Source organism: Sceloporus occidentalis, unplaced genomic scaffold, assembly GCF_023333645.1.
Source record: "Sceloporus occidentalis isolate IW3139 unplaced genomic scaffold, rSceOcc1.0.p SCAF_2, whole genome shotgun sequence".
Taxonomy (NCBI): domain Eukaryota; kingdom Metazoa; phylum Chordata; class Lepidosauria; order Squamata; family Phrynosomatidae; genus Sceloporus; species Sceloporus occidentalis.
Genome location: NW_028316982.1, coordinates 38,297,607 through 38,310,983, shown reverse-complemented (window position 1 = coordinate 38,310,983; position 13,377 = coordinate 38,297,607). Strand labels below are relative to the sequence as shown.

General features: G+C 38.8%; 1 protein-coding gene across 1 annotated transcript; it reads left to right on the top strand.

Moving 5' to 3' along the window:
* The first annotated feature begins 2,388 nt into the window (after nucleotides 1-2,388).
* On the top strand, nucleotides 2,389-9,856 carry RNF7 (ring finger protein 7). Its single transcript, XM_089509131.1, has 3 exons — nucleotides 2,389-2,789; nucleotides 6,152-6,199; nucleotides 9,338-9,856. The coding sequence occupies exons 1-3, from the start codon at nucleotides 2,594-2,596 to the stop codon at nucleotides 9,454-9,456; spliced, it is 363 nt and encodes a 120-aa protein (XP_089365257.1). The 5' UTR covers nucleotides 2,389-2,593; the 3' UTR covers nucleotides 9,457-9,856.
* The last annotated feature ends 3,521 nt before the right edge of the window (nucleotides 9,857-13,377 follow it).

Sequence of the window (13,377 nt, the reverse complement as noted above, 5' to 3'; positions counted from 1 at the left end):
TCAGAAAGCTCTGGTGCCAGAACAGACTACAGTTCCCAGAACTCCATACCATTGAGCCATGGCAATTAACGTGGTGCCAAACTGGATTGTTTTTGCAGTGTGGATGCAGTCTAAGGTCCAAAACACAACACAGAAATAATCCAGTTTGAGACTGCTTTATCTGCTCTAGCTCAATACTAGGGAATTCTGGGAACTGTGAAACATTTACCCTTCTCTGTCAGTGTTCTGGTGCCACAATAAACTACAGTTCCCAGGATTCCCTAGCACTGAGCCAAGGCAGTTACAGAGGTCTCAAACTGGATTATATCTGCAGTGTTTTGGACCTAAATTAGGCTAATTAAACCTAAAAACAACTTGATATGCTACAGTTTCCCCCATTGATCTACCAACTGATGCCAATCTGCTACCCCAGTCTACAGATCAGGGAAACTGACTGCAGGCGAAACCAACACAACATTTGTGCCCAATGGCTCCCACTGTTTCTTTCTTTCCTGGAAACATATGAGGGACCACTACTCGAGTCTCACTGATGTACATCACAGAGTGTGTGTGGCATAACGGTTTGAGCATTGATGTAGGACTCTGGAAACCAGGGTTTGATTCCCAAGTGGGCCATAAAACTCACTGGGTGACCGTGGGCAAGTCACACTCTCTCAGCCTCAGGGGGAAGGCAATGGCAAACCCCCTCTGGAAAAATTTGCCAGGAAAACTCTTAGGGCGTTGCCTTAATAGGTCCAGGGTGACCAGAGGTCCTCCTTTTCTAAGACATGTCTTAATGTTTCAACCTTCTGTCCGGGAGGAAGTTTCAAAAGGTCCTCCATTTTGAGCATGACTAATAATATACATTTACAGTAATGTTTTTAAGCTTTTTGGGTGGAGAATGCCGTCCATTTTTTCTTCAATGACCTCCATTTTGCGGTGCCTCGTCCTCCTTGGCGGTTAAGACCTCTGTAAGTTGGAAACGACTTGAAAATACACAACTGTTTTGAATAAAAGGAAAAAAATACACAACTGTTTTAATAATAAATAAATAAAATGCACAACTGTTTTAATAAATAAATAAAATATACAACAACTGCTTTGAATAAATAAATACAAAACAACCAAGAATGATGAAGAAAAAGCTGGCTGTAAGTAATGTGGTAAATAGTTGGATGCATACCGGAAGAAAAATGTACATATGGGATTATTATTATTATTATTATTATTAAGATTGAATCCACCATCTCACTGAGTATTCTTTAGCCCCACTTGCCCATCTCTTATAATTTCAATGGATTGTTTTAATGGCTAATGTGTTCAATTGATGTTTTAGGGAAGGTAGGGAGGGAATAACTGGGATGTTATATATTGTATGGATTCTTTTATTGTAACCTTTTATTTTTATTATTTTCATTAATTCATTTTTAATTGCAATCCGCCTATGATTGCCTTTTTGACAGACAGGCAGGGTAAAAGAAATAAATAAGGCTATAATAATAATAATAATAATAATAATAAAAATTTAGATTGTAAGCCTGAGGGCAGTGAACCATCTAATTAAAAATAATAAATGCCATAAATAATAATAAATAATAAAAATTAATATTCTTTGTTTTGAATGCTGACAAAAAGTTCCATTAAAAAATAAATAAATTGACCCAGTACAAAATACACACAAAAACAAGGAGAATACATGGTAAATAGATTCTATTACAGATGAAATAACTGGATAAAATACTTTATTAAGTTTGGACAATATATAAAGATGTATTGATGAAAGATACAAGCGATATCAGATAATACAGGTGTAGATCTTGTCCATATATATATATATATATATATATAATTTTGAAATGATATATTGAGATCTGCTTTAACGATATATAAGAGTAAGCACCTAAATATTCTAGGTATGGAGAATAAATAAAAGAAATATATATTATGATTCTGCCACTTTTATTGGTTTTAATTGTTATGCAATTTTAAATCCTATATTGTGTAATTGTCTTTTTTTTGGGGGGGGGGATATTTTGTATATATGGATGTATTTTAACTCTTGTAAGCCGCTTTGATTGTTTTAAACAAAAAGTGGGATATAAATAAAACTTTTATTTATTTTATTTATTTATTATTATTAAGAAATGAAAATGTAGTAAAACACAGTAGGATGTATATAATGACAACAAGAATCAAGAAGAAATGGGATAAGTAACATATAAACGACGTTTGATTTGGGAGGGAAAAGGGAAAAGAAGAGAAGGAAGGAAGGAAAGTAAGAAGGAAGGAAGGAAGGAAGGAAGAACGAAAGGAAGGAAGGAAGGAGGAAGGAAGGAATTTTAGTATATTATTATTATGTATTGCTACAATATGTGAGATAAGAGTGTATGTTTGTGGAAATAATTAATAAAGATATATTTAAAAAGAAAAAGAAAACACACAACAACCACAACAACGTGGTGGAGGCCCAGTTCCCCCCGGTGGGCCTGGGCTTCTCCTGCTGAGGCGAGGGCTGTGTCTTTCTTTCCACACTCAGTCGGACTCGCTAGGCCTCTGCGAAGGCCTCCGCCTCCGGGGCCTGGCCTGCTGCCTCCTCCCTCCCGCCCCCGCAGCCATGGCGGAGGTGGAAGACGGAGAGGAGCCCGGAGCCTCGGCCTCCCACCCGGGCTCCCTCTCGGCCTCCAAGGCGGGCGGCGGCGGCGGTGGCGGCGTGGAGAAGATGTTCTCCCTGAAGAAGTGGAACGCCGTGGCCATGTGGAGCTGGGACGTCGAGTGCGACACCTGCGCCATCTGCAGGGTCCAGGTCATGGGTAAGGGGCTAGGAAAACCAGGAGGCGCCAGGCCTCGGAACTTAGGCCGCCCCTGCCCTGCCCTGCCCCCGTCCCAGCCTTCTTTCCGCCCAGGAGGAAGTCCCCAAAGGCCCTCCATTGGGACTAAGAAGCATGGATTTGCATCTGTATTAATTGGTGCTTTTAAGCTTTTATTTGGTCACGTCCTCCATTTTTCTGGGTCCTACATTTTTGTGGCGCCTTCTCTTTTGGGTTTAGGACACCTGGTCACCCCGCTTACATTTCCACCTTGTGTCCATTTGGAGCAGGACTAAGAAGCATCAATTGACACGTATTTTGATGTTTTTAGCCTTTATTTGGCCATTCCCTGCATTTTTCTTGAAGGTCCTACATTTCCTGCTGCCCATTTCCGCCTTCTGTCCAGGAGGGATTCCAAAATGTGCTCCTTTTTGAGCATAACTAAGTGCTAGGGAATACTGGGAATTGTAGTTTATGGTGGCCCCAGAGCTCTCTGACAGAGAACGCTAAATGTCTCACAAAACTACAGTTCCCAGCATCCCCTAGCATTGAGCCAGGGCATTTAAAGCGGTGTCAGACTGGATTGTTTCTGCAGTGCAGATGCAGCCAATAATAATAATAATAATAATAATGATGATAATTTTTATTTGTATTTCCCTCCTCTCCCACAGATCCAGCCAAGAGCTAGGCAGGAAGTTCAGCCTGGCAGCCTTCAAGTCCTCGGTTCTTGGGAGGTGGAAAGACAGCCAGCCTTGCATCCACACTATCAGCAATAGTCTGATTTGACACCACTTTAACTGCCACGGCTCAAGGCTATGGAATTCTGGGAAGGGTAGTTTGCTGCCTAGAAATATAACTTCATGCTTCTTAGTCGTGCTCAAAATGGGGAAGGGGGGGTGTTTGGGGATTCCTCCTGGACATAAGGTTGAAATGGAGGGCGTGATCTGGAAAAGGAGGACATCTGGTCACCCTGCTCCAGAGTTGGATTCACCGCTTGACCTGAAACCCACTGAGTGACCTTGGGTGAGACACACTCTCTCAGCCTCAGAGGGTAGCAGTGACAAACCCCCTCTGGTAAAACTTGCCAAGAAAGCCCTGTGATAGGTTCTCGCCTTGTCGTTTCTGACTTATGGCGACTCCAAGGCAACCCTATCACACGGTTTTCTTGGCTAGATTTGTCAGAGCTTCTTTTTTTCTTTTTTCTTTTTTTGCCATTTCCTTTCCCTGAGGCTGAGACTATGTGACTTGCCCAAGGTCACCCAGTAGGTTTCATGGCTGAACTGGGAATCGAACCCTGGTCTCCAGTATGTTAGTCCAACACTCAAACCACTTCACCATGATGGCTCTCAAAGGATTGCCATAAGTTGGAAAGGACTTGGAAGGTATGCAACAGCAACAGCCCCAATGAAGGGTAGGGATCCTGCCCTGCTTCTCTTTACAGGCCCTATTTTCAGTGTCAGACCTTCCCTGATAATTCAGGCAGATAATTCCCTTTTGGTGTTTCCTTATGTGACTCTGAGGGATGTTTAAAATTAAAGTGTAAGGAAGAAATCTTCTGGCTTGTTTTGTTTCTGTCCTGATAGAAGCTGCTGCTCCACTGCAGAATTAATGCATTTTGACACCGCTTTAAATGTCATGGCTCCATCCTATTGAATCCTGGGGTTTTTAGTTTGTTGGTGCACCAGAGCTCTCTGAAAGAGAAGGCTAAATATCTCACAAAACTACAAATCTCAGAATTCCATAGCATTGAGCCATGGCAGTTAAAGCTGTGTCTGATTCTGCAGTGTAGATGCAGCCAGAATAGCAGGATTCTTGGGCCAGACATTTGCAGAAACATAAGAAACTAACAAAAACTGCCAACACCACCATCCCTTTGGGGGAAGGGTGTGATTTGTAGTAGTTTGAATATTGGGATAGGACTCTAGAAATCAGGGTTTGAATCCCCACTGGGTGACCTTAGGCAAGGCTCACGCTCTCTCTCTCTCAGAGGAAGGTCATGACAAACCTTTCCCTGATCAAATCTTGCCAAGAAAACCCCTTGATAGGGTCGCTTTATCTTTGTAATTTATTGAAGTATTAATATATTGTGCAAAAATAGATGGAGAGTTTTGGGGCATCTTAAAGAGTTCTGGCTGTGCAAGCCATGAAGCTTTATACTAAATAAAATGTGGTAGTCTTCAAGGTACTACGAACAATTTGTATGGAACAGCATCTCTAGAAGGCCACTATGCCCTTTCTGTGTACAAATGTTACAAAATATTATTTTGAGACAATTACGTTACTTGTTACAAGATAAATATTTATGAATAAGCTCATATCTGAAATAAGTAAATTGGCCAGTTTCCTGCTCGGCAAACATATTGATTATGTATTGTGGGAGTGCACGATATTCACTTCTTCATCACCCCCTTTTATTGGTTTTCCATTTTTGTAAGTTGTGGCTTTGATGCTCTTGCAAGCGGTGTGGTGGTAGGATTTAGTGTACTGTATGATCACTGAATACAAAGAGCTGTGTTCCTTAATGTTAAAGTTTGCCATGTTGTCAAGTGTTTGTTTTCACCAGTACATAACTGCCTTTGAATCAGAACTTGAAGTTCTTAAAGTAATTGTGTTTTAATATGTTTACTCAGGTGATGACTGATAGTACATGTTGTAAATGAGTTCAAGTATAGTTGTTTTCCAAAGTATTTAGAAAGAACAGTCTGTCAGTGACACTTCAGCATATTTTTGCTGAACCCGAAATATGTTATAACCCTAGAGGTAGAATAGTTTATAGATGGTTTCCTTCATTGTGTAGCTGTGTCTTTTTTATATAGGATCACGTGAAGAGTTATATCTGTTTTTGCCAGTTCATTCTATTCATGGCACTTCTAGAGGCTGTTAAAATTGCAGAAATTAATTCACTGCAGGGGCCTGTGAAATATTTGTCTATATAATCCTGTAGACAAAGATAGAATCATATTAAAAAATGGATCTGTTTAGCCTCTATGAACCTGTGTGTATAATTTAAAAGTTTCTTCACTCAAAAAACTTCTGTATTGCTGCCTGACTGGTCATGTATAAAATCAAGCTTGATCATCTCACTTATGTGATTGTGCCATTTACAAATTTTACTTAGACATTATTTAAAATTATTTATTTACAAATTATGAGAGAAAATAGGAAATCAAGGTTTTATGGTGTAGGTGTGGCAGAATGAATTGGACAACATATGTTGGGATTGGTTTGTACAAATGACTTCTACAGAACTACATGGCACAATATCTGTGCTCCTTGTTTTTCAGTGATTATAGATACTTTGGGAAAGCAGTTATTAGAGCTACATTCATATCATCATATTTAGTCTTGCTCTTGTTTACATCTAGATGCCTGTCTTAGATGTCAAGCTGAAAACAAACAAGAAGATTGTGTTGGTATGTTGTGATTTCATTTTCTTGTTATTTAACTAAAGGCTTTCTCTTAGTAGGGTGCTTTTTAATGTTTCAAGTAAGTACCTCTTAGTTTTGCACATCAGTAAAATTCAGTAAAGCTTCACTAATGTAAAAGGCATTATTGTATAAAATACATGGAAATCTGCAATTAGTCTTTTATGTGTGTGAATTGGCCATGAAGACTCAGTTACATAAGGTAGAATGTTTTATTTGTGGAGGTAATGGTCACTGCATCATCTGTTGTCTCTACAGGCATTTCTTATAAAAGAGGATGTGTTGAACAAAGTAAAGTATCATTTTAAAATGAAATAAAATAATTTAGTTCCACAACTTATTTTCCTTAGTTAACGTTCTTAATGTTTCAAGAACCCTGTTTTTGTATTATTAACTTTTTTTGTTGTATTAAAAGAAAGCATCAGAAAATTGAATTGTTAATATCAATCATTTGCACAGATTACAGGCAGTCCTTGCTTTTAAACAAATAGGGCAAGATCCTGCCAAAATTAATCACTTTCAAGTTCTCTTGACTTTGTTCGAAAATAAGGTGTTTACAACACATTACACTCCCTTAGACTGTTTTGCATTTTATTGTTTTACAATTGGTAATGAAAATAGATTTAATTGGTATTGTTATTACTTCATGTACACAAGAAGCTCAGCACTATGGAGATGCATTTTGTTGTTGTTGTTGTTGTTGTGGCACAAAAGTTGAGTAAAAACAACCTGGCACTTTTTGATTGTGTAGTTGTCCCCTATTCCTGATCAATCTTTGCAGAAACACCTTTAACAGCAATTACTGCTGAGAGTCTCCTTGAGTTAATCTCAGCTTTGTACATCTGGATCCTGCAGTTTCTCTGCACGGTTTGTGGGAAATTACTCAGCTCTGTCAGGTTAGCGAACAGCAACTTTCAAGTGTTCCCCACAAATTTTCAGTTTGCTTGTATTCTGTGCTTTCACTGGCCCATTGTAACACAGTCACATTTTTGAGGGTTTTGGCCTCTCTTCAATAAAGCCCAGAGTAACCTGGTGATAGTTGTCCCTTGGATAGTTTCTCTCAACTCAATGCAGATCTCTTCAGGATGTTCAGATTTCCCATTGGCCTCTTGGTTGGTTCTCTAATTAATACCCCCCATACATAGTCACAGATTTTTGGCAGACAGACTTCTCAGGACATAGTCACAGTTGAGCCATATTCTTTCCATTTTTTAAAATAATGGATTTAATGGTGCTCCAGGAGATGTTCATAGTTTGGTATTTTTAAACAATTTAACTTTGATTGGTACTTCTGTACCACTATCCTAGACTTGATTTGATTTGATAGCTCCATTTTCTTCATGATGCTGGTGTTTTTTTTAGAAAAGCTCTCCAGCAAATTCTGGGGCCTTCCACAGCCAGGTGTATTGAATCTGAATCACGTGGCACTGGAACTACACCCAGGTGGAAACCAATTCACTTATTTAATGTGATTGTACTAGAGCAGTACTGTGCCCCCCCCCCCCCCGGCGGGTGATGGAAAGATCGAAGGGGACAATGAGGGAAAAGGAGGTGGCAAGGGAAACTTCAGTCAAAATACTGGTGTGCAAGAAAGACAAAGGGAAACAGTGGCCTTTAGGACCATGTTGGGGAAGAGGAGTTAGACCACATAGCCATGGGGGAGAAGTAACAGCAAAAAGGAGCTTTCGCATTTGGAACCCTGTTTAAATACTGTGAGCTTTGACAGGACTTGGCTGGCAGGTTGGCGTTGCGCTTCTGCTCCTGCTTTCTTTCATTGAGGCTGAAATAAGAGGTAGCAGAAAAAAACAATGTGGGGGGTGATTTGAAGCTGTGTGGGGAAGGCACACCTATGAGGAAGAAGGGGAGGAGTATCGATTCCTCAAAAGAGTCCATAACTCTCTCCCCTCTTTCAGACTGAGAGTACTTCTTCACTACAAAGAAGCTTCTCATTTTGCACCCAGTCACCTTGAGAAGCAACTGAGCAGCCGGTCCAGCAGTGACTGAGAGACCTCTCAGCAAAGGCAGGCATGGATAAGAGGCTTCTTGGTTGCTGCTCTACCAGCTTCTTGTTCACTGCTTGATCAGCTGCTCAGTTGTTGCTCCCTTTGTACCTGTCACACTGGAATAAGCAACCGAGCAGCCAACCAGTCAGCTTTCCTTTTGCTATAAGGCTGGTGTGGGCAAGGGAAGAGCAAGCCTGGACCACTGCTGTGTTCGAATATGAGAGGTTGAGGCAGAGGAGGCAGTGGTGATGATCTGGGCAGGCTGAGGTAGACACTGCTAGCCAAGTGGCCAGTGCACAAACAATAGACCTGATACCAAGAAATAGATATTGGAGGGTGAACACTAGGGCTCATCCAAGAGGAAAGAGGGAGTGGCCTGAAAAGGTTGGGGGACCATGGTACTAGATCTTATTTAGGTATGTTGTAGCAAATGATGTGAATCTTTATGTGACTAACCTGCTCCATATCCTTATTATTTGCTTAACTGTTGTGCCATAATAAAAATATTTTGCATCTTCACAGTTTTTATTATTTTGTGTACATGTAGTAGTAACAATGACAATTAAATCCATTTCAGTTCCAGGTTATAACACAACAAAATGCGGAAAAGTCAAAGCAGGGAGGTGAATATGTATTGTAAATGTCTTCCATTGAAATTAATGCTTCAAAATGATTCATTATCATTGTATTATATGTTTATTTGTAAGAATATTGTATCATAAGAGTACGTATTATAGTACGCTAAAAATATTAACTTTCAGGTTTCTTTGGAACTTGAAATATTTTAGATAGAACAGAATTTGATATTAATATTCTTAAACACATATTGATTTTTGGTGGCAAATTACAGTAGATCACTTGTAACGCATAGCATTAAATGGGCAACCCAAGTGAAGTTTTGAGGACCAGTGCTCCCCCTCTCCTCTCATACAGTTGGGAGGTTGAATTAGTGATGAACTGAATTTGCTTTCCCCAATTCCTGGCTTTTAAAAAATAAATAAATAAATTGCAAAGTGTAGTGTACATAGTGTAGAAAAATATTGGAATGTTGAATTAAATACCTGTTATAAAAGATTTTAGAAATCTCAAACTTGTTTTTCCCCCCTTCCTTTCTTTCTTTCAGTGGTCTGGGGAGAATGTAATCATTCCTTCCACAACTGCTGCATGTCACTGTGGGTGAAACAGAACAACCGTTGCCCCCTTTGCCAGCAGGACTGGGTGGTCCAGAGAATAGGCAAATAAATCCACTGGCTGTTTTTCTGTTGAACTTCTTTGAAAAGTTAAACAACTGATGTCATATTTCCCATATGAAAGAAAGGATGAGTCACAATGTGCAGCGTCAGTTATAGTTAGATCTGCAGACCCACAGAGTTCTGTGGATCTGAGTTGGAAACCTTTATGTTGGTTTACTAGTTTGTTGAGTCAGTCTTCAGTTTAGTTTCATCAGAAACATGTGTATGTTCACAGCACTTAAGAATGTGTCTCAGCATTTAGTGCAAGCAGTGTACATTCATTTACCAGTTCTTTAAATCTTTGAAGTCCACAGTTAATTAATGGTTCAAAGCAGTTCCAGCTTGAACTCTCACTACATGTTTCTCAAGATTGAAGTATTTAACTCAAATAAATAATTGTTGATAAAGCATTTGTTTTTATGTCTTGCTTTCTTTAATTGAGAGAAAATCTTTTCTTTTGGTTTTGATAAATAACAATTTCTCTGGTACTTTCAAGTTTAAATTGAATTCATTGAAATTATAAATGTGTCACCTGTGCTCTTCAGCTATTAGACCTCTTTACCTGTGAAAATTTTAAGTTGTTGGTTTCTGTAAAATGACATACCTGAAAGTTTATCCACTAAATGTTAACTGGAAATATTAATTGTAGCTTGAAAGTGATAACTGGTTCTATATGTGCTAAAACATTTTGAGACATAATCCAGGTTCAAGATAACCCTTCATGCAAAGAGAAGTACTTTTGTACATGGAAAGTGTGTCTTGACTTTTCATTCTCACTACATTAAATCCCGGAGTGCCCCCTGACTCTTCAGAATAATTTCTGGGAGAAGAGGGATAGATGGGTATAGAAAGAAGAGAAGTGCAGAAAATCCAGTGTCACATACAGCCCTATGGTTTGCATCAATTATATTTGATTATGATTTAACTTTCCGCATAGCTAATGGAAAGCTTAGCAAAAAATCAGATTTTAATCCTGAACTGAAATGAAAATAAGATGAATATGCTTTCGGAAGGAGATCCTGCACATCTACTCATTCATGTTACAGAACAAAAGTAAGTATTTCTAAGATTTAGTGTTTCCAGCAGAACTTAAACATCTTAGCACTGCAGCTTAAATTTATTATAGATGTTCATACTGAAAATTTTCCTCATCCCTTCAGCCATTTTCAGTGCTGAAATCTTCTCTGGAAAGTTTCCTGGCTCCATAAACTAGGTTTTAGGGGTTAAGTGAGGCTTCAGGAAGAGAAACTGTGCTCCTCATACTAGTACTTGCACATGGTGCTTCTACAGGTGCAGCAATAGCCCAACATGCTGGCCATGTGCCTGTAATATTTAAAATATATTTTAGAAAGTGCTACAAGATCCTCTGTATTCTGTGGCACTTTAATTTATCACCCACTTGAACCATTGCTGAACCTTTTTAATCATGTAAACAAATCCATTGTTTGATAAGAGCATGTTTGCACTCTGATAGTGAATAATGGAATAATTTCTGTTTATTTAAAAGCCATACAGCCTTACTAAGTAAGACTTTGTTAACTGTCTGGAAAAGCTCTTATGCTCTGAAAGTGGATGGGGAGGCACTTAAATTTCTAGTGGCCTGTATAAAAAAAATGTGAGAGTGGTTGATGCTACAGTAAAACATGGAAGAACTCGGGAAGTGATTGTGGAAAGAAGGTGAGAATATAATTTGAACCAAACAGCGTTCTTGGATTTTCTCCCTCTTGGTGAAACAAAGTAATTGAATGTTCTCCTACAGTCATTTTGTCCTCTTGTTCTCTTGCCCTTTATCCCCTGTAACTGTAGTGATTACCACTTTTACTGTAACTAGAGTTACTTTGTCCTACTATAAAGTTACTTGCCAAAATTACACTTTCTTTACTGCTCTAGAAACTGTTAAATGGAAGCATTTGACCAAGTTATGTGACACTGATACTTAAATCCAAAATGCCCACTTGGAGGAATCTATTTATTTGACCAAGCATATAAGTACTGTATTTTCTGGCATACAAGACTACTTTTTAACCCAGGAAAATCTTTCAAAAGTCGGGGGTCGTCTTATACACCAGGTGTTGTTTTATAGGGTAGGTGCTGAAACTTCTGAGCCGGAATGGAGAATCTGCGGTCGCCACATATGGTGTGGGGAGCTCAAAAACAGCTGCAGCCGCATCCCCACCGTATGCAACGATTGTATGAAAGCAGCTACCGCTTTGATAGTCTTGGAGACAGGGAGGGCTGGGCAGGCAGGGAGAGCTGACCAATCCAAGCAGGCTTTGTATACAACAAGGTTTCCTGCTAAGGACCTGCATGTCATAAACATTTGAATTTAAATTATCATATTGAAATAAAATCGGATGTTTTTTAAATTTTTATTTGGTGTGCATTGGAAGAGGGGTAGTCTTATACGGTGAGTACATCCCAAACTCTATATTTTAACTGGAAAAGTTGGGGGTCATCTTATATGCCCAGTCGTCTTATACGCCAGAAAATACGGTAGTCTTCAGAGAAAAGGGTACAGTAGTGGCTTACAGCCCTATTTTTAAAAAAAACACAATTCATATTTTTAGGCTTTCAGTGTAAAAAAGGGAAAAAAGATGGGATTGGTGAGAGAAAAAGAAAAAATATTTTAATGTTACAAGATCCCCAACAATGGTCAAGTGTAATGCGGTTAAAATGTAAAAACTAATGGAATGCTTTAAAATGGCAGAAAAATCATTTCTGGGAAATTGTCTCAACCATGTGAAATTTTTGGTGTGCTTGATTTTGTTATTTTAAGATACTGCCTGTTGTATAACTTAAAGTAATACTTCTCCCATCCCCTATTTGCAGCTTTATTTACATCCATGTTTCATGACTTAACACTTTGTCCCACCTCTAAAAAGATCACTTTAAAAACTGCTTCATTTTATTGTATATAATTGAGGGACAAATCCCTCTTATTTTTAGATTCCTTACACAAAACTGGACCCCAAAGGGACAGGTCAGTTTATGACCTAAACAGTGCTTGTATTTGAGGCTCATACAAATTAACATGGTATATATCGTATAATAGACCTCTTTATGTCTTATAGAAGAGAGAATATAATAATACTAGTCACTATTAGATATGCTACATGACAGCGCTCAGTTGGGAACATATAGAATTCCACTCTGGAATTGACTTGCCTTAAGAGCTCTGTGTGCTTTCACATTTCACTGCAAGACTTTGGGTTAGGGGTGGAGATTAGGTAGATTTCCCAATGTTGCACTGTAAGTCAATGAGTCCAGCCAGGATAGCTAGTAGACTATGATGATGGGAGCTGCAATCCAAGAGCTGAAGGGTGACATTCTCTATCCCCACTTTAGGTTATGTGCTAGTTAAGTGGGTCTTTAAGCAAGGGCTATTGCCATGAGATGAGCATGTCAAGAGGAAACTTCAAGTATGAAAAAAAAAATCTTTGGAGTGTTTAACTTTTGTAACCACTTACTGAAGTCACTGAAGGATCTCCTGATGGGATAGGCAATATGTCTACAATTTTCTGCCAGTTTCAATGGAACCATTTTCTATTGGTTTGAACTCAGAAGGGACAGCTGAGGCAGATTTAGCTTCTAAACTGATTTGGCGCTAGACCCCAATCAGTTCTAATTTCATGCTGAAGCTTAGTTAGACAGCTTCAGTGCTGAAACAGACAAAATATTGTTTATGATCAGCTGACTGTTACTTGAATTGAGATTTCAAACCATAGTTTGTGCTTATTTTGATACAATATCCAAATTAATAAACTATATTTACAACCATAGATTTACAGCTTCATTTCTATATAATGAAGACAGAAAACAGTTGAAGATTTTCTGTACCTTGGCTCAGTCATTAATCAAAATGGAGAATGAAGTCAAAAACGTATGGGTACATCTACACTAGAAATAATACAGTTTGCTACCACTTAAAGTG